The following is a 21,899-nucleotide window of genomic DNA, read 5'->3' as shown; positions in this document are numbered from 1 at the left end:
CTCCTATGTTCAGTTTTTTTTTTAAAAGAACTTCAAGCAAAACAGCCTCTATTGTTTACCTTATGAGCCCCTTATAAAATGTTCAATACTTCAGTCCAATCTCCCCTAAACCCCTTTTAATGGTAATAAAGAGATCAAACATTTTAAGTCTTTTCATAAATAATCTCTTTCAAAACAGGAACATCTCTTGAAACCTTTATAGTTTTTAACTGTATTCTCTACCTTTAATTTGGTTATTACAGTTACTGAATCTTCTGAACACGCAATTTTACAATAGAGTACTATTATTCACATTGTTTTCAGTTTGAATGATTGTTTAAACTTATATCTTGGTATTCTAATTGTGCTACCACTACATAATGTTTTGTCCCTCATATTTTAATGCATAATATTTTAAATTTGTGCCCAATGTTTTACCTTTTTGGCTGTCCATATGTTCAAGTTCATTTACTCATTGTTTGCTTATCTCTGGATATTGTTCAAATCTATATGCATTATTTCTGTAACTACCAACTATATGCACCCTCCTAGTTTAAAATCATGTAAATGTTAAAATTACTCATAATGTCCATGTCATTTATGTGTAGGAACAGACTTAGATACTGACAAAGATCACTGGGGGACTCTACTTCTTGTGCAAACCAGTGCAAAGACAACCCTCTTATTGCTACACATTGCTTCTGACATTGAAGCCAGTTCTGAAGAACATTTCAATAATCCAGACAGAATCCATTAAAGGAAATATAATCTTTCTTAATTGATAGCTCAATTTGCTTATTTATGCCTTCCATAGTTTTTTTTTTCAATAAGTAAATACATCCCTTCATATTTTAACATTATCAGACAGATGAGATGTTATTAAAAAAACAACTACATATTGACTGTAAATTCATGCACAAAATTTGCCTGATCATAAGAATATATGGCCCTCATTTACGGAAAATAAATGATGTCACTTAAGATGTTGAGAAAAGAACTGATTTAGAAAGGTATTAGAAAGAAATCTGGATTCACCTGGAGAACTGACATCATTAAACTTAAAAAAATCAAATCAAACTACTTCTATCTTTCATCAGACAGTATTGCTTTTGTAAAATAGTCACTTACTTTTGAATATCAAATTCTTCTGAGCTTTCAGGACTGTCCAGTTGTTTGCCTCCTTTTCAGGGGTTTTGAACTGCAAGTCTTAGATTTAAAACCTACTTTACAATAGCAATTCACAGTACTCACAGACAAATAGCAATGTTCTGAGAGCATAGCTGACCAAGCAGCTATATTTGTATTTGTTCCTTATAAGAACACATTTTTAAGGATAAGATCAAGTATCACACTTTACTGAACATGTGTAACCCTCCTCAGAATTTTATAGCCCTCTCCATCCTATCTGTGTCATATCATCTTTCCCCTGGAAAAGAAGTGCCCTATTATAATCATAAATCTTGTATTTAAATTGTTCACTTGATCCCCTGTTGACTAAATACTTGGGGAAAATACTTGGACGAAAGCCATGCTGCAAGATGAGTACACAGATGAACAGCCACAAAAAAACTGTGTGAGTATCAGTGACTGAATCACCTCTAGTGAAGCCAATGTGAGTTTACAGTTTTCTGCACAAAAATAATGAACACATGATGTACACTTTTCTTTAAGAAAAATAAAAAAAAAATTAAAGACAAAATTTAAGATTGTGACACAATAAATTGAGATGAGTATTTAGCATTTGTTATATCCTTGAAGCCGTTTTAAATGTAATCACTATATTAGATGATGTGTCTTCATGAGATTCTGCCACCTTCATTGACAATTGTGCTCCATAGGTTAGTTTTCCTGTATTAAAAACAAATGGTTACATGTCAGTTCCAGTGGTTTTAACTAATAGTTAATTGAAAGAGCCAGAAAAAATAATGGTGAACACAGATAATGCAAGCTACCATGTTGTCATGCCATGCCATGCCATGAGAATCTAGTGTATTATTGTAAATATTGCCTGAGACAGTACTAATACTAAATTTTTAAGTTACTATTTTACTTCTGAATGTCATTTCAAAGTCCTAAAAGATTTTGCTTTGATGAAGTCCACCAAATGAGACTTTAGGACACTATTTTCTCAATCACTGGATTTTTCCCATCCGACTACTTTCATGAAGCTTGCAGCCTATATCTATTATTTTGTAAACGCCAGTCATCAACCATCAAGAATTCCGTTCATTTAATCCATTCATCCAGTGTAGTTCAAACATAGTTTGAATCCCCACACAGGAAAAGCCAGAAATTTTGTTTCTCTGGGACCTTATGACACCACCCAATTTATCCAAGACACCAAGGACACCAAGACACCAAGGAAATATTTTTTTTTTTACATTATTTCTCTGTTGTACATCTCATTGTATGGAACCACTCTGGTACAGTTTGCAGAGCTAGCTCTGTATAGTGTAACAGCTGAATGAATGAATGAATGGCCAGTAACATCAACAGGGTTAGAATTAATAACACACACATTAATAACACACACACACACACACACACACACACAATAAACAAGGTTGCTGCTTGTGGGGAGGCTGCTTAAGTAATAAGTCGAGAATCAATGCCAGCCCAAATCTAGTCTTCTACTGCTGTTGTAGACTGCTGGTTGCATTTAGCTATGTATTTAGCATGTATGTACAACTGACATAACCTTTTCATTGGATTCACTGTGGTACACATTGCACTAAACTAAATTAAACAATTAAAGAGGCAGGTATTGTTGTCTGGCAAGTAACATTAACTGCATTAAAGAAAGTAAATATATTCACGTATATGAACAAAGAGAGTACAAATGTGGCCAATGCAGTGTGTGGTTGGTAGACAGGTCTGACTTTTGGACCAAGGCAATCAGAGGAACCTTATGCCAGCCTCATGCTATCAATGCCAGCTGGTTGAACACCTCAGCGTTGGTCTCCGCTATGACACATGAATTGGTAGAATCTGAAGAATTTATTGGTACATTTATTGGTACAGAATTTATTGCGCACTCTGAGGGGGAAAGAGCATTCCTCAGAGCAGGGAGAGTGCTGAGGGATATTAGGCTGTAGGCACAGATAATGGCATGCACAGGGGCAACATCTCCAAAAATTGTGTTTTTAATCCTTGCAGGAAGAGATTTCTCATTTAAATTTTTATGTAAATTTTCTGAATTGAAGTTACACAGCCAGTTTTTTAGCTACAGAAAAAATCAACAGTTACTAGAAAGACTAGCTAGCAAGCTGGGTAGCATGCTAGGTCAAATCAGCATGCTAGTAGCCACAGATGTCAAATCAAAATAAATGTTGTTAGAAACAGGTCACCATGTGATTCAAACAATTTCAGTTTTCTGAACAATCATCATAAATGCATGCACTGTAGCTAGGCCAGTACCAATTATGATATCAATCCTTACGCTAGTTGAAAAAAAATCTTCATCCAGGGTTTAAGCAAGCTTAAGAGTGGGCTTACATCAACGAAGTTTTTTTAAACTCACTGCTGTAGTAGCAACTCCAAGCAACTCTTTGGTCTTTTACAAGGTTACTAGGTTGCCTTCAGTGAAGGAATTGCTGCTCTTCTAATTGCTTGTCTAATCTTCCTTTCCTGTATTAAACTGTGTAGCTTACCTGTAGACCGTGTTCTGATAATAGGCTGGAAAAGGGTATTTAGCTAAAGTTTTAATTTGATTATGTTTTTTGGCAGTTATCTCTAATTTTAATTAAGATACATTTGTATTCTGTATTGTATTGAAATGAAGGAGTGAAAATGAAGTCACCATGTTTGGTCCTCTGTATGGATATAATTGTACAGATTTGATCATAAAGTGACAGGTGAAAACATGGGCTAGGGCTCAATAAAATTACAGTGAGACTCTTCACCCATAATTTCAGGCATGGAAGGTTGCAGTAGCTATTTTCAGAAGTTCAGAACTTTCTGATTGTGATTTCTTTTTTTAAGAACGCTATTTTTTACAAATTGTGGTATAAAGCCAAAAAAGCAGGAAGTATGTAAATTGAGGCTGTACAACAGCATTATTCCATTTTCAAAATAAAATGGCTACAGAAATCCTGGAAAAGCAGGCATAAAAGTGCATATTCTTATATATGTGCATATTCATAGAAGTTTATGCTACATAACTGCCAAAGTTTTTTTCATCACTTTAAAAACTGCATTAAAATTATTCCCTGGTCTTGTCACCGCCACCAGGTACAGTGCAATTGCCATAACAAATACTTTCAGCCAAAGACACTGACTATGTAAATGACGGTCAACCTTAAATGACATAACACTTGTAACAATGGGAAAATAACAATAATAGGTAACAGTACACAATGTTCGCAATGGAACAATGTTCCACTACCACTTATGCTAGCCATTACCCTGAAAGTGCGCAGCAATACAATCATTACTCACAGAAAATACTTCTAAATAAAGGATTTTTTTTTCAAAATACCAATTATTTTGAAGATCTGCAATCACTAATATGGAAGTCATAATTATATGCCCAAGATAAAGAACTGTACTTCACTTTCGACCTGCTTAAGATAAGACCTATCGAGGTGTTCACCTAAATAAAACATTGCGTATGTCTTTTTCGGATTACGCGAATGGCATCCTAAACAGTTATAAAAGCATTTTGGTAGGTAATACCATCCTTGAGGGCAAATGCTGGAGCAGCCTGAGAACCTCCTGGTATTTGCTTTTATCAGATTTTGCTTCAAGCTGAAAGCTTACACATACACTCCAGTATGCAGACAAATAAAAAACAGTAGCAGATAAAGTTGCAGTACCCTGTGAATTATTCTAGCTGGACATAATTTACATTGACATAAATGTACATGTAATGACATGGAATGCAAAAAAAACTATTTTTCACATAGTACCTGTTACAAATAGTTTGAGTGGACCGGGGTTGACTTTGTTCGTGTCTGCATGACAACTGTCATTTGTGGAATGTTGACAGATGGAATGACCTTGCTTCCAGTTTTATTTCTTAATAAAAATATAAGACCTTCAAGAGTCCTGCAACATTATACCAGTGACATTTAAAGGCTTCTCCACAGCTAAACTAGGCTCCTCTTTATTTCCAGCGACCATAAAGAAGATTAGTCTCAACTTCACATCATAAAGATTTCTGGACTTGAGTGTTACATCCAATCAACCATACATTTATATTCATATAGCAGTCACTTAATCCTGCACTTAACCTGCTGAAAAACTTGCTTTAATGCAAAAAGGTCACACACCATAATACTCCACTGCCATTGTTAAACAGCCTTTGATCATTATATATGTAATTATATGTCATTATATGACATATAATTACATATATATGCATACATACATGACATATAAATACATACATGACAACCAAAAGTAGATCTACTGATTTTACCACCACTCTTGTTATTTGGTAGCTATATATGTATGAAGCAGCTATTATTCCTTTGATGAATGCAAATTAAATATGAATATAAAATTGTGGATAAAATAAGCCTTTATAGGGTGCTGCAACAAAACAACCCATGCACTGGCAGTTCACTTTGCAAGCATTGATTCATGTACACATTTGTGGTTCAATCAATGGAGTGCAATTAAAAATAATTTGTTTCATCCTATAGTAGAATACTTGAAAATCACTCTGAATTGATCCAGCTATGCAATCCAGAATTCCAATGATTATATTCATCCATAGAGAAGCAAGTCACGTTGCATTTTCAGTGAACCCTGCATGATTTACAATAAGTTAAAAAAAAATTTACATACACAGTAGAATATTAGGATATAGGAATATAGGATAGGAGACTGTCACATATTTGGTCAGACCACAAAAATACATGACCAAATAGAGGAGGCCGTTTTGCAGAGTGGACATAAATCCCCCTATATAAGAGGCAGCACTGGTCCCCCCAGCAACTGACAGGCATCCAGCAAAGGTGAGTGAGTTGTTGTGTAATGTGGCAACAGCTTTCATATTTAAAGGACTGGACACCCAATGGGATGTTGACTGTAAAGGCCATCAATATTGAGATAACATAGATTTTGTCATTTAAATTCATTCATTTTCATTTTAATTTGTAATATTTAATTTCTTTTTCCTATTACATTTGGATTAATTCCAAATAACAAGATCCAGATTTCCAGATTATTGTTTTCTGACTACATTAGTAGACTGGATATTATTTTATTGATAACCTTGAGGTTCCAATGATAGAGATTAAAGGAAATAAAAGCTTCATTTATGAAGTCAAGAATTAATTTCATCTTTCAATAACTAACAGCAATATGAATGAATTTTCAAATTTCTTTTTCAGTATCCAAAGGCCAACAGTTTCTGTACCACCTTTTCTTCTGGCCTCAAAAAAGAGGTAAAAAAAATTCTGTTTTGAGGAGGTGCCAAAATTATAATTTTAATTCTTTGAGTGATGAACAGAAAAGTGCAGAGTTAGATGATTACTATTTATATCGTCTTTTATCAGTAAAGTGCCATCATGAGTTCGGATGCGGAGATGGAGGTTTTTGGCCCAGCGGCCATTTACCTCCGGAAGCCAGAGAAGGAGAGGCTCGAGGCACAGAACACACCCTTTGATGCCAAAACAGCTTACTTTGTGGCTGAGCCCAAGGAGATGTACGTCAAAGGGAAACTCATCAGCAGAGAGGGGGGCAAAGCCACAGTTGAAACACTGGATGGGCAAGTATGTACTGCTAAGCAGCAAATATTATGATTTAGATCATAAGACATTTTTTATTGCAACATAACAACACCAGCATGTCTGTTATCCAGACTAAGACCTTTTTGTCAAAATCTTGTTTTGGTACTGTTAAAATCACTTATAAGCATTACAGCAGTATATGGGTTTTGTTTTATTGTATTAGCACATGGGTTTTATTTATATTAGTATATGGGTTTTGTTTTATTTTATTATTTCCTGTTTTTTTCTAACATGATTTCTGCACCCAGCACCTGGAAAACCTTATGAGTGATTTTATTATGACAAATGATCATGTCTTATTAAACATGCATTTGAAATAACACTGTGAACTCCTTGAAAAGATCTTGATCATCTTGAATAAAAAAAAAATCCCATTTTTCATGGGGTTACTTCTATATTCAGTTAAAATATCCCGCTACAGTCATCCTTAATCTTTGGGCTAGTTTCCTATTCAATTTACTTCCAGGACAGACTGTAGATAAGTCTTACCTGCCTAATTTTGGGTCACTATATCATTTTAATTCAATTTTATTATATGGATGTATGGATTTGCACAGTCCACTGTGTATTTGTATTTAACTATTTATACTTAACATGGATGCTGATTTATAACAACATAGTGTACATTAAATCATCACAAATGAAGAGGCCTCATTTTTTCAACATACCAATTCTATTTTTGTACGCAATATTCCCCTCCAAACACAGGTAAAATGATAATGCCTCACAACAGCCATTAGTTTGCATTTCTGCATTTAACAGACACTCACGGTGAAGGAAGATGTTCTCTCTTAGAGCCATTCAACAATGACATTACATTCTGACTGTACTGTGAGTCTCAACATGGGTTGTTCCATTCCACAGTCAATCACAGTGAAGGAGGATGACATCCACCCAATGAACCCTCCCAAGTTTGATAAGATTGAGGACATGGCCATGATGACCCACCTCAATGAGCCCGCTGTGCTGTATAACCTCAAAGAGCGTTACGCAGCATGGATGATCTATGTAAGTTTCTCAGTTAATCCACTTTACCAGTCAATGAGCCATTGTTTCTGGTGAATATGTGCAGTAATATTGACCTCTGCTGTTTCAGACATACTCTGGGCTGTTCTGTGTCACTGTGAATCCATACAAGTGGCTTCCAGTGTACGATGCCGTTGTTGTTGTTGCATACAGAGGCAAAAAGAGAATTGAGGCCCCGCCCCACATCTTCTCCATCTCTGACAATGCCTATCAGTTCATGCTGACTGGTAAGAATATCTCCTGGTATTATAAGGTGTGTTAGTCAATCTGGAGAACTAATATAAAGTTCATATCAAATCACCACATGTTCTGATGACATCATGTTGTTCTGAAAATTTGCCTGAGACATTTTTCATGAATGGAAGTGCGGAAGTGCTTCAAATTCATTAACTTATGTTCAGTTGCACTGGAAGTCTGCTAAATGCATATATTTTTTGTAATGTAATCATTCAATGCCTTGATGGAAGGAAAACTCAAATATCCAGAAAAGAAGGCTCGATGTCAAATATCACCATGGATTATTAAAAAGAACCTACTTGTAATGTCACATTTCTAATGTAATGTCTTTTTCCAGATCGTGAAAACCAGTCAATCCTGATTACGTACGTATACTGTACATGCTAATGAATGCCATAATAGCCAACAGGAAAAACTAGTAAAAATGAAACCACAGAAATTCAATGATTTAATCAAAACCAAAAACTATCAGTTCTACAATGTTACTCAGTTTCAGATCAATTTGAGTATAATTAATTTATCTCCAATTTATTACATACAATTTAAAATAATGTTTGCATGTAGTTTATAGAGTATAGCTTGTACTCTATAGGCCTATTTTCAGTGTTTCTCAAGCTATGATCATTATCCGTGTCCACTCACAGTGGAGAATCCGGTGCAGGAAAGACTGTGAACACCAAACGTGTCATCCAGTACTTTGCGACAATCGCAGTGTCTGGCCAAAAGAAAGCTGAGCAAGTACCTGGCAAGATGCAGGTCAGTGAGAGACTGTAGAGATGTGCAAATAGCTCAGGAATTTATGAGCTGTGACAAATGTCTGAAGTGTCTGATGTCTTCTGTAGGGATCTCTGGAGGATCAAATCATCGCAGCGAACCCCCTGCTGGAGGCTTATGGTAATGCCAAGACTGTGAGGAATGACAACTCCTCTCGTTTTGTAAGTATTTAATTCAATTTCAGGCTGGTTATAACTGACATTATTATGAAATTTACTTTAACATCATTTAAAGGATGCAGCATTTCAGTTGTTCCTAATTTCTTAAATGCTTAGGGAAAGTTCATCAGAATTCATTTTGGAACAACAGGAAAGCTGGCTTCTGCTGATATTGAAACCTGTAAGTTCTTAAGATGACATTCAGTGTTGATCAAATATCCAATGAGTATAATAAAATATTTCCAAAATGTGTAAATATTATACCCTACCTACAGATTTGCTGGAAAAGTCAAGAGTAACATTCCAGCTATCAGCTGAGAGAAGCTACCACATCTTCTATCAGCTTATGACAGGCCACAAACCTGAACTGTTAGGTATGAAATCCGAAAGGTCAAGATCTTAAATATTGTAATGCAAATTTCAGGAATGTACACATTTATAATTATTTTCTCTTACAGAGGCACTTCTCATTACCACCAACCCATATGACTACCCTATGGTCAGCCAAGGAGAAATCACTGTTAAAAGCATTAATGATGTTGAGGAGTTCATTGCCACAGACGTAAGTGAGATGAATTTTTTGTGTTTTATTATTTTCCCTGTAATGAAACTGTACTTTTTTTGTCTATAATGAACAATGACAATTTTTGTGACTGTATGCTTCAACCCAGAGTTGGAGAGTTTCCGCACTTGATAATATTTTGATCAGTATGTTATATGTTTGTTTGTATACGAATACGTTCTGATATATCAAAATGTAATGTAACCTTGCTCTTAAAAATAATGTTTCCTAAATGTCAGCGGATTGAAGAGGGATCTGCCACACAGTTTTCCACATCACAATTTGCTACTTTATATAATAGGAGGATTTAATATAATAGGAGCATGTGATGCTGTGGAACAGGTAACTAAATCCTCTCATGTCAGATTTAGGTGATTCAAGTAAAATATGACCACTATGTATTATTATGTACCATTATGTATTTACATATTACAAGTATGTAAGCATTCTACCTATGTGTTCTTCTGTCTTCTGACATATAAACTGTCCACTCTCCACTTATAATTGAGTTTAAGGAGGTCAAATGTGGGGAGCTGCTTAAGAAATATATATTTGAATACTTACCTATTTGTTTCTGACTCTGCTCACTAACAATATGTGTAAATAATATCTCTATTGCCTGTAAATCACAATGAAAATGTGTTCCTATCGCTACATATGTACATTCATAAGTACAGAGAAGGACAGAAGTCTGCACCAGAATTAAGTAGAGAAATGATCTTACTGGTAAAATATATAATAAAGAATATAATAATAATAAAAAATATAAAGTATAATTGGCAAAAGCTCATAAATATGCTTCTGTTTCCAATCACACAGACTGCCATTGACATCTTGGGCTTCACTGCTGAGGAGAAGATGGGCATCTATAAGCTGACTGGTGCAGTGATGCATCATGGGAACATGAAGTTTAAGCAGAAGCAGCGTGAAGAACAGGCTGAGCCTGATGGCACTGAGGGTAAGGTTTAAGTTTTAATGTCAAAACAGCATGGAAATAATCCACAGGCAAAGAGGCAGTTGTCCATCTCAATGAATGTGGATATCAGGCCTCACCAACCAATTTGATTTAAACAACTCTCTTTGGGATGTGTCACCATAACAAATGTGGTCATCACTGGTTACGTAATACAGATGCAGTATTGGAATTTCATTTCATAAAAAAAGAAAAAAATATTTTATGTAAACTATAAATGTAAATCATGACACTTGTGTGACCTGATTTACTCATCACACAAGTAAAAACAATTGATGGCCATTGTTGTGCTTGGGCACCTTTCATTGGTGCTTATAGCTGTGGTCACAAATTATAATTACATTTTTCTTTGTGTGATTTAAAAAATGTCTCAGGAGTGTATAGGATTTTGAGTGGAAACTTAGTCTAGCCATTTAAAAAACAAGGGGACTGCTCCTAGACTCTCATACCTTTTCAATATCCACTCAGTGCCTTAGACAGGCACACCAGGCACTTCTACAACACAGGGAGAGTCAACCTATCATCTTACCAATCTTATATCTGCAAAAAGAATAAAATAGTATCTAATATGAATTTAGGAAAACTCTGCTGCATCCTCTACATATTTGAAATAAAATAACTTCATAAACTGAAACCTTCATACTGGCATCTTGTAACATTAATATATTAAAGTTTAATTTAAATCAATGTGATTTCTTCTTACCATAGGAAAAATTTAAAAACTTCAAACAGTGATTATGCACCGCATGATAGCTGTGAGTTATGATGTCAGTGAAGTGGGCTCACTGATTTCATTTACACTGTCAGTCTTTCTTTTGTCTTTAATAATACATCTTGATTCTCCTCTTCACAGTGGCAGATAAAATTTCTTACCTCATGGGCCTGAACTCAGCTGACGTGCTGAAAGCTCTGTGTTACCCCAGAGTGAAGGTCGGAAACGAGTTTGTGACCAAGGGACAAACTGTACCGCAGGTAAAATATCTATATTTTAATATATAATCTTTAATGGAGTTACAAAAAATATACAAAAATGTGTTTTTCCCCAAAATATTCCACCTATAGTATTGCAATGAATGACCTGATCTGTCCAGTTCTCCACACACAATTACTGTGCCTTGTCATGCAATGACATAGCATGAGAACAAGGCATTGGCAACAAGGCATTGCAGTGGAATGCCTTGTTGCATATCATTAAAGACATTTCTCAACACCTGTTATGGTAGTTTGAGGAAGGTTTGCCAAACAAATGAAACAAAAATAATGATGAAATACTATTGAATCATACAAGATGCAAGTATGAGTTGAGATTACAAAGAGTTTTTTTCCTCTTTGTGATTAGGTCAACAACTCTGTCAGTGCTCTGTGCAAGTCTGTCTATGAGAAAATGTTCTTGTGGATGGTTGTTCGCATTAATGAGATGTTGGACACAAAGCAGCCACGACAGTTCTTCATCGGTGTGCTGGATATTGCTGGATTTGAGATCTTTGATGTGAGTGCAGCTTTTCATTAACATTGACTATAGTTTTGTTGCATCAAACATTTTTTCTTTTCAAGTTGGATCACCTTTAATCAGTCAACTTTCTGTTTTTAAAAATTTAGTTCAACAGCCTTGAGCAGCTGTGCATCAACTTCACCAATGAGAAACTGCAACAGTTTTTCAACCATCACATGTTTGTGCTGGAACAAGAGGAGTACAAGAAGGAGGGCATTGAATGGGAGTTCATTGATTTCGGTATGGACTTGGCTGCCTGCATTGAACTCATTGAGAAGGTATGAGTGACGCCTGTTATGATTGACAGTCATAAACCCCTTCTCTTATTCTCCTGAAGTAATCTCATGTGAATATTCTGCCTACAACAGCCAATGGGCATCTTCTCCATCCTTGAAGAGGAGTGCATGTTCCCCAAGGCTTCAGACACAACCTTCAAAAACAAGCTCTATGACCAACACCTGGGCAAAACCGCTTGCTTCCAGAAGCCCAAGCCTGCCAAAGGCAAGGCTGAGGCCCACTTCTCCCTGGTGCACTACGCTGGCACTGTGGACTACAACATTTGCGGCTGGCTGGACAAGAACAAGGACCCCCTGAACGACTCAGTCGTACAGCTGTACCAGAAGTCATCAGTCAAACTGCTGGCTCACCTGTATGCTGCTCATGCCTCTGCAGAAGGTATTGTATTTATTTCTGTTGAGATTGGTAGAGTCTCCTTCTTATATATTCACACCTGGATGAATTTTATCATATCTGACACAAACTCATTGATTTATTAAGTCAAGGATACACCTTTTCAATCAACTACAACAACAATTTACACATTTCATATTTCCAGGCCTCTGGATGTTAATACATTCATGGTGGTATTTTTAAAATGCTGTTAGTATAGGCATGTATTTATGGTTAGTCATGCAAAATGAAGCAAATGGAAAAAGTTGTGAGGTTAAATATTGCATTAAATATGATGTCAGTGTAAAAATCTTGTGTTAACAGAGGCTGGTGGTGGCAAAAAGGCCGGCAAGAAGAAGGGTGGCTCCTTCCAGACTGTGTCTGCTCTGTTCAGGGTACTGTATGCACTTCAATGCAACTGAAACCACACTTCTGTGATTAAAGTACCAATTTGATGTCATGAAATAAAGCACTCTTACTGTTACAGTAACTTCTCTACAAAAAGCACTGAAGCAAATGTAGAAATAATTACACATTACATGAATTTGCTCTGGAATACTAAAAAGCATAAAATGATAATCAGTTGGGTTCCTTTCAATTAGATTTGGAAATGCATCAGTTAAAAAGTGAGGGTAGGCACAGCTTAACTCTATTCACAATATGAATGAAATAAACAAACCAATTTTTTAAATACTACACCACCCTCCATCCCACAGGAGAATTTGGGCAAGCTGATGACCAACTTAAGAAGCACTCATCCTCACTTTGTGCGATGCTTGATTCCTAATGAATCAAAGACACCAGGTAGGCAATATACCCACTGTCATTCCAATAGTTTAGGTCCGAATATGAAAAACTGCAACAGAGCGGACATGCTATGTTAACCTGATTGATCAATCCTCTTTTATTAAAAGGATGGTTATCAAAAAGAATTCAGTGAAGTCAGCACAACTTCAGTGTGGGAGTATCCTATTCTGTACTTTTGGTTCAATGTCTGAACATGTGAATGTCTTCTTGTTTTCCCAGGTCTCATGGAGAACTTCCTGGTCATCCACCAGTTGAGGTGTAATGGTGTGCTAGAAGGTATCAGAATCTGCAGAAAGGGCTTCCCCAGCAGAATCCTCTATGGTGACTTCAAGCAGAGGTAAATTACTCATTACATCTGTATTACCTAACATCCATAATATGCCTGTGAATCTAGGATCTTTAGGTTAGATACTGCTGTTGCATTGCTAAATTGTACAGTTTTTACACATTTTTATAGCATGTAAAAGTGGAACATGGAAAGAAGTTTTGATAGTGTGTAAAAGTGGAACATGACAATAACCTGTTTAAAGGCCTCTACAAATATTTTTTACAAAACTATAATAATAATAGACATGTTCCAGATCTAGAAATAATTGCATTTAAATAGATGATTCCCTTGAGTAATCTCTGAGCATATCTTCTCTATCATTATAACCATTACTTTTATTTTAGATACAAAGTACTGAATGCCAGTGTGATCCCTGAGGGACAGTTCATTGACAACAAGAAGGCTTCTGAGAAGCTCCTGGGATCCATTGATGTGGACCACACTCAGTACAAGTTTGGGCACACCAAAGTATGAGACTTTAGCTTCAAGGTTATCACCACACTTGTAGGCTTTGAATGTCTCTTTAACAAATGATATAATGATGTTTATTTAGGACATTTGAGTCTTATAAAGAATTACTATATGTTCTTACAGGTGTTCTTCAAAGCTGGTCTGTTGGGTACCCTGGAAGAGATGCGAGATGAGAAACTGGCAACACTGGTTACCATGACTCAGGCCCTGTGCCGTGGTTACCTCATGAGAAGGGAGTTTGTGAAGATGATGGAGAGGAGGTAGGTTAAAGATCAGTACACAGAAAATCATGTTAAAATTGCAAGAGTACTACTGTTGCTGTGCCGCAAAAGGAGAAAAAGAATTCAAAAGAAATGATCAATTTCTTGTTTTCTCTTCTTTTTCTAAAAAAAAAAAGAAATAGTTTTGACAATTTGGAGAGGCATACCAAATAATTTATTTTGAATTTCATAGTTGAATGAATTGGCCCAAAAATTATCCCCCAAGTTACCTATTTCTCTTACAATGTGGAAGGTTCTTTGATTTACATTGTAATCATATTTCACACAGAGAATCCATTTTCACCATCCAATACAACGTCCGCTCATTCATGAATGTGAAACACTGGCCATGGATGAAGCTATACTTCAAGATCAAGCCTCTTCTGAAAAGTGCTGAAACTGAGAAAGAAATGGCCAACATGAAGGTCGAGTTTGAAAAGTGCAAAGAGGATCTGGCCAAGGCATTAGCTAAGAAGAAGGAGCTTGAGGAGAAAATGGTTTCACTGCTGCAGGAAAAGAATGACCTGCAGTTACAAGTTGCAGCTGTAAGTAACCTTTTCTTTATACATGAAAATGTGAATTAATTGCTTTTATGTTTAAATCATAAATATGGCTAATTATATTTGAATTGGAAATGATTATAACTCCTTCTGTTGATATCATTCATCCCAATTACAGGAAAGTGAAAGCCTCTCTGATGCTGAGGAAAGATGCGAGGGACTCATCAAAGCTAAGATCCAGCTCGAAGCTAAACTCAAGGAGACAAGTGAGAGACTGGAGGATGAGGAGGAAATCAATGCTGAGCTGACTGCCAAGAAGAGGAAGCTGGAGGATGAGTGCTCTGAGCTGAAGAAAGACATTGATGATTTAGAGCTCACCTTGGCCAAAGTGGAGAAGGAGAAACATGCCACAGAAAATAAGGTTAAAGACTGCATTATTAAAGTATTATTTCTATGTTTGAAATGCCTCACCTTGTTACTCACAATGTGTGATATTAATTCATTTAGGTTAAAAACCTGACTGAAGAGATGGCCTCTCAAGATGAGAGCATTGCCAAGCTGACCAAGGAGAAGAAAGCCCTCCAAGAGGCACACCAGCAGACTCTTGATGATCTCCAGGCAGAGGAGGACAAAGTCAACACTCTGACTAAAGCTAAAACCAAGCTTGAGCAACAAGTGGATGATGTAAGTAAATTTCCTTTCTTTTCTATTGGTCAAATTAAATATGACTCAGAGCCCTGACAGGATCTATGGGCAAGAACAGAAATGGAATGAACCTGCTGGACAAACATGAACAATTGCTGAGTCCATTCAGTAATACAAAGCAAAAAGGCAAGAGCTGCCAAATTATTATATATATTCCTTAAAGTGTGAAACAAAACCTTAATATCTACCTTGCTTTGCCGCAACAGCTGGAAGGTTCTCTAGAACAAGAGAAGAAGCTTCGCATGGACCTTGAGAGAGCCAAGAGAAAGCTTGAGGGCGATCTGAAACTGGCTCAGGAATCCATAATGGATCTGGAGAATGACAAGCAACAGTCAGAGGAGAAGATCAAGAAGTAAGACAGAATTCACTGCAATGAGATAATCGTAAATCCCAACAACATCCAAAAATTGGAAACATATTCATTAAAATCTGTATTGTTCCTCATCCACAGGAAGGACTTTGAAACAAGCCAACTTCTCAGCAAGATTGAGGATGAGCAGTCTTTGGGTGCTCAGCTTCAAAAGAAGATTAAGGAGCTCCAGGTAATTTCTGAACACCTTCAAATTCCACATAATAAAGCTGAAAACATGTACAACTTTAACCAATACCACTGTTCTCCATAGGCTCGTATTGAGGAGCTGGAGGAAGAAATTGAGGCTGAGCGTGCTGCTCGGGCCAAGGTTGAGAAGCAGAGAGCTGATCTCTCCAGGGAACTTGAGGAGATCAGTGAGAGGCTAGAAGAAGCTGGTGGTGCCACTGCTGCTCAGATTGAGATGAACAAGAAGCGTGAGGCTGAGTTTCAGAAGCTGCGCCGTGATCTTGAAGAGTCTACCTTGCAGCATGAGGCCACAGCTGCGGCTCTCCGCAAAAAGCAGGCCGACAGCGTTGCAGAACTGGGAGAACAAATCGACAATCTTCAGCGCGTCAAGCAGAAGTTGGAGAAGGAGAAGAGTGAATACAAAATGGAAATCGATGACCTTGCCAGTAACATGGAAGCTGTCGCTAAAGCAAAGGTATAAGGAATGTTTATTTTTCAAGCTAACAATTGTAAGAGTCATTAAACATGAACGTTCTCTAAATGAGCTTTGTCGACAGGGAAATCTTGAGAAAATGTGCCGCACTCTTGAAGATCAGCTGAGTGAGCTCAAGTCCAAGTACGATGAAAATGCAAGACAACTGAATGACATTGGAGCACAGAAAGCAAGACTTCAAACTGAGAATGGTATGTACATTTGATTTAGATTTAATTACTTCATACCAAAAACACAAGGTGAAGGATCATTATATTTGTTTCCTCAGGCGAATTTGGTCGCCAGCTGGAAGAGAAAGATGCTCTAGTTTCTCAGCTGACGAGAGGCAAGCAAGCCTACACACAGCAGATCGAGGAGCTCAAGAGGCTTGTTGAAGAGGAAGTCAAGGTAATAGGCTAGGAAAGTGTAATGCAAATGTCCTTAGCACTTGTCATTAATGAGCATAGGTTTCTCAGGAAACCTTTCTTATGACATACTACTGAAGGTATTTCCATTCATTCATTTGTTTTCTAACAGGCGAAGAACGCCCTGGCCCATGGTTTGCAATCAGCACGCCATGACTGTGACCTTCTGAGGGAGCAGTTTGAGGAGGAGCAGGAGGCCAAGGCTGAGCTGCAGCGTGGAATGTCCAAGGCCAACAGTGAGGTGGCTCAGTGGAGAACCAAATATGAAACTGATGCCATCCAGCGCACTGAGGAACTGGAGGAGGCCAAGTACTTTCAGTTTTTACAACTTCAATTAAATTTCACAACATTATGAAACACAATGAAAGACAATCATTCAAAAATCTGTAATTATCACTCATCTGTAATTATCACACAGGAAAAAGCTTGCCCAGCGTCTCCAGGAGGCAGAGGAATCCATTGAGGCTGTGAACGCCAAGTGTGCCTCTCTGGAGAAGACCAAGCAGAGACTGCAGGGTGAAGTGGAGGATCTCATGATTGATGTGGAGAGGGCAAATGCCCAGGCTGCCAACCTTGACAAGAAGCAGAGGAACTTTGACAAGGTAAATCCAACATTCCAATATAGGGAATTATCATTTCTGCTGTGGATTACAATTAGATTTTATGGCATAGACTGATTTCATGGTTCATTATCAATGGGTTTTATCATCACTTTTCCAGGTTCTGGCAGAAGGGAAGCAGAAGTATGAGGAAGGCCAGGCAGAGCTGGAAGGGGCACAAAAAGAGGCCCGTTCTCTCAGTACTGAGCTGTTCAAGATGAAGAATTCCTATGAAGAAGCTCTGGACCAGCTGGAGACCCTGAAGAGAGAGAACAAGAACCTGCAGCGTATGTACAATAAATGTAGAAACACTCATCATCATGACTGTAAAATATTTGGATTTATCTGAAGCTCAAAAATTATTACCATCTTTCCACTAATGTAACCATCTTTAGTCAAATTTGGTGACAGAGGAGATTGAGATTCATGGAAGAAGGTCCTAAACAGATATATTGTTAGTTATGAAATCATCATTCAATGTGTCCCTGCAGAGGAGATTTCTGACCTGACTGAACAGATTGGAGAGACTGGAAAGACCATTCATGAGCTGGAGAAGGCTAAGAAGACAGTGGAGACTGAGAAAGCAGAAATTCAGACTGCTCTAGAAGAAGCCGAGGTAATAAAACCTTCAACACTTAAACATACTAAAATACTGATGTTTTTCATGAATATCTAAACCCTAAAATGGTGTAGACGGTTTCTCCAGTTCACCAACAAAGTGCAATAGTTTTCCAATTAATTTTATTTTACAGGGAACTCTGGAGCATGAGGAGTCCAAGATTCTCCGTGTCCAGCTTGAGCTCAATCAGATCAAAGGTGAAATTGACAGGAAGCTTGCAGAGAAAGATGAGGAGATGGAGCAGATCAAGAGGAACAGCCAGAGGGTGGTGGAATCCATGCAGAGCACTCTTGACGCTGAGGTCAGAAGCAGGAATGATGCTCTCAGAGTCAAGAAGAAGATGGAGGGAGACCTCAATGAGATGGAGATTCAGCTGAGCCATGCCAACCGCCAGGCTGCTGAAGCCCAGAAACAACTGAGGAATGTCCAAGGACAGCTCAAGGTACATTTGTATATTACTTATAGTGACACTGCTGAGCTCAGTGGGTTTAGGCTTTTCATACAGAATTTCTTTCATTGATCTCTCTTTCAGGATGCCCAACTGCACCTTGATGATGCAGTCAGAGGACAGGAGGACATGAAGGAGCAGGTTGCCATGGTGGAGCGCAGGAACAACCTGATGCTGGCTGAGATAGAGGAACTGAGGGCTGCCCTGGAGCAGACAGAGAGAGGCCGCAAAGTGGCCGAGCAGGAGCTGGTCGATGCAAGTGAGCGTGTGGGCCTGCTGCACTCCCAGGTAAGTACATAGGGTCATTTCTTTTTGTTTGATATAGTACAAATGGACACGGTATACATGACAACCTAAAAACGAACCTATAACTATCCAAATTTGTTCAGAACACCAGCCTTCTTAACACCAAGAAGAAGCTGGAAAGTGACCTTGTTCAGATCCAAGGTGAAGTGGATGACACCATTCAGGAAGCAAGAAATGCAGAGGAGAAGGCCAAGAAGGCTATTACTGATGTGAGTAATATTTATGTCAGTGTTACCTGCTTTACATTATTTCATATATTCATTTATTTACCTCATCCAGCACTACCCACAAATATACTCCAGATGCAGTGAAACATTTCCTTCTTTATGTAATGACATAATTCTGTACTGATCCATTTAAGATATGCACATCCAGGTATCATCAGGACTGAATGTGTCTATGACTTTTGCACATAAAAAAACATCACTGTATGAAAATTCCAGGCTGCCATGATGGCAGAGGAGCTGAAGAAGGAGCAGGACACCAGTGCTCACCTGGAGAGGATGAAGAAGAACCTGGAAGTCACAGTCAAGGACCTGCAGCACCGTCTGGATGAGGCTGAGAACCTAGCCATGAAGGGCGGAAAGAAACAGCTACAGAAACTGGAATCAAGGGTAATATATCTGTTTATGATATCAGATTTTATCTTTTTATCTGTGAATTTACTGAATTCTGAATAGATAATTGCAGAGTAATGAATTACAATAAGTCTAGCTAGCCTTAATACTGTGAAGGAGAGTGTGGCTGGTTAGCTAGAAATCTTGAACAGCATTTCTTTTAGTTTGACTTGACCAGATTGAAGTTAGTATGTCAAGCATGGAAGAGTTACACATAATTCTATTTCATTCTTTATGAAACTCAACTTTTTTCATGTGTAGAAGCTAAAGAATTGCCCAATTCTAACTCCGATCCTGCTGCAAGTATTCGACATTCACAAAATGTTACTAAAATATTTGTATGAACAAATGCTCAATTCAAGGTGCATGAGCTAGAAGCTGAAGTTGAAGCTGAGCAGAAACGTGGAGCTGATGCGGTTAAAGGTGTCCGTAAATATGAGAGGAAAGTCAAGGAGCTCACCTACCAGGTAAAATTCAATCGATCTTTATACAGTACAGTGTAATGGAGAATAACTACACACGATACAACATCTAAATTATATTCATTCTCTGTAGACTGAGGAGGACAAAAAGAATGTCACCAGACTGCAGGATCTGGTGGACAAACTGCAGCTGAAAGTGAAGGCCTACAAGAGACAGGCTGAGGAATCTGTAAGTCTGATATTCCATAATAAAGGCTTTATCTGGTGTAGGAGGAAAATGTAGAATAAACTGTGCAGAATAAGAGAGTTCTGAGGATGAGTTGTGTCATAATGCAATGATAGCCTGAAGTCCACAAGAGACCCCCCAGAGTCCGCACTGCAATAGCACCCTCAAGCAAATTGTCAGTTGCCTACAAGTTGCTCAGATGACTGCACCAAGGGACTTGTATTATAGTGTGAAAAATATTCATTGAGTTCATGCGGGTGTATCAGAGGGCAGCATTCATCGTATTTCCATACTCCTCAGTAAGTGCAAGGGATTCTGTAGTGATGCAAGCTGAAGGGGTAAATTTAGGAAAGTTAGGAAATTACCAAAGTTAGGAAATTACAAAAATCATAAACAATATTGGTAGACAATATCAAATCATTATTATTTATTGTTATTATTTTCTGAGACACATAAACAGCTGTCATTATAAACATTCACAATGTTTTTCCTCATTGTCACTGAATGAGATGTATGCATGAGACAGTTAATAGAACCAGAATATAAAGGAAAGAAAAATGCACTCATGGTCTCCTGAGTATTAGATTAGTAGCATTGTCATCATACTCTCGAAATCTCATGGAAACCCTCATAAATTAATCTGGAAATGTGCTGTGTGGCCTACAAATATCAAAAGAGTTCTAACTGATGAAATGATTGCATCATCTGAAAACTGGAAAAACTGGAATCTCTCACAGGAGGAACAAGCCAACACTCACCTGTCCAGATACAGGAAGGTGCAGCATGAGCTGGAGGAAGCTCAGGAGCGTGCCGACATCGCCGAGTCCCAGGTCAACAAGCTGAGAGCCAAGAGCCGTGATGCTGGCAAGGTATTTTCATACAGGTTTTGATGAACTGTGCCTAGAATTATGCATAGATTACATTTTTCAGAATGTTAAAAATTAAAGTATAAAATGGTTATTCATCTGAAGTTTACTGTTTCAAATTCTTTGCAGTGTATTGCCAATGAGGTGAATATTTCTCATGAGAAGTTATAATTTATGACACAAATGTTCTTGAAGTGGTAACACAAAAATTATTAATGCAGCAATTTGAGGATAGCTGGTTTTAAATGCTCTCCCTCCCTTTACTTCCCTTTCAGGGCAAGGAAGCTGCTGAATGAGACAAAACCCAGATGAGATGCAGTAACAAGCATTCATATAATATGAAATACTTGTGAAATGTTCTCATGTAAGGAATCAGTCAATAAATTTAGCAATGCATATCTTTACATGTCTTTTGTCTGTCATTTATTTTGTATTTATCTTTTGTTGTACTACAGTCATAATATCTATGAAAAATTGCTGATCAAACTACTAAAACTTCCAGTCTTCAAAATACATATTAATAGAGAATGATTCTTTCTTTACATACATACTAGATTCTATTCATTCTCCCCAGCACCATATCCTTAGTAGATTTTAGGGATGGGCGATACATTTCTTATTTATCAATATTGTAAAATGGGAATGGGTGTACAATAACAAGATCCATATTTTCAGTACTTAAA

The 21,899-nt window shown here is 37.5% G+C and overlaps 1 protein-coding gene across 4 annotated transcripts; it reads left to right on the top strand.

The window, feature by feature from the left end:
* The first annotated feature begins 6,494 nt into the window (after positions 1 to 6,494).
* Positions 6,495 to 21,512, top strand: LOC118778841 (myosin heavy chain, fast skeletal muscle-like). 4 transcript variants are annotated; one of them, XM_036530599.1, is made up of 39 exons: positions 6,495 to 6,698; positions 7,581 to 7,724; positions 7,813 to 7,969; positions 8,317 to 8,344; positions 8,624 to 8,717; positions 8,822 to 8,914; positions 9,029 to 9,092; positions 9,187 to 9,285; positions 9,370 to 9,473; positions 10,293 to 10,431; positions 11,300 to 11,418; positions 11,786 to 11,935; positions 12,046 to 12,216; positions 12,307 to 12,613; positions 12,932 to 13,002; positions 13,324 to 13,411; positions 13,634 to 13,751; positions 14,087 to 14,210; positions 14,337 to 14,473; positions 14,763 to 15,018; positions 15,152 to 15,394; positions 15,481 to 15,657; positions 15,885 to 16,030; positions 16,130 to 16,220; positions 16,302 to 16,691; positions 16,774 to 16,900; positions 16,978 to 17,096; positions 17,226 to 17,422; positions 17,532 to 17,715; positions 17,834 to 17,999; positions 18,204 to 18,328; positions 18,465 to 18,773; positions 18,864 to 19,067; positions 19,169 to 19,294; positions 19,529 to 19,699; positions 20,065 to 20,169; positions 20,258 to 20,353; positions 21,088 to 21,219; positions 21,492 to 21,512. In XM_036530599.1, exons 1-39 carry the CDS (start codon positions 6,495 to 6,497, stop codon positions 21,510 to 21,512), a joined length of 5,796 nt encoding a protein of 1,931 aa, XP_036386492.1. The 4 variants fall into 4 exon arrangements, with proteins under 4 accessions (XP_036386492.1, XP_036386491.1, XP_036386490.1 ...); XM_036530598.1 differs by having other exon boundaries at positions 8,624 to 8,735; positions 12,307 to 12,606; positions 12,934 to 13,002; XM_036530597.1 differs by having other exon boundaries at positions 8,624 to 8,735.
* The last annotated feature ends 387 nt before the right edge of the window (positions 21,513 to 21,899 follow it).

This window comes from Megalops cyprinoides, chromosome 6 (genome assembly GCF_013368585.1).
Source record: "Megalops cyprinoides isolate fMegCyp1 chromosome 6, fMegCyp1.pri, whole genome shotgun sequence".
NCBI lineage: Eukaryota > Metazoa > Chordata > Actinopteri > Elopiformes > Megalopidae > Megalops > Megalops cyprinoides.
The sequence above is the reverse complement of the archived record's forward strand: the minus strand, read 5'-3'. Positions and strand labels throughout refer to the sequence as shown.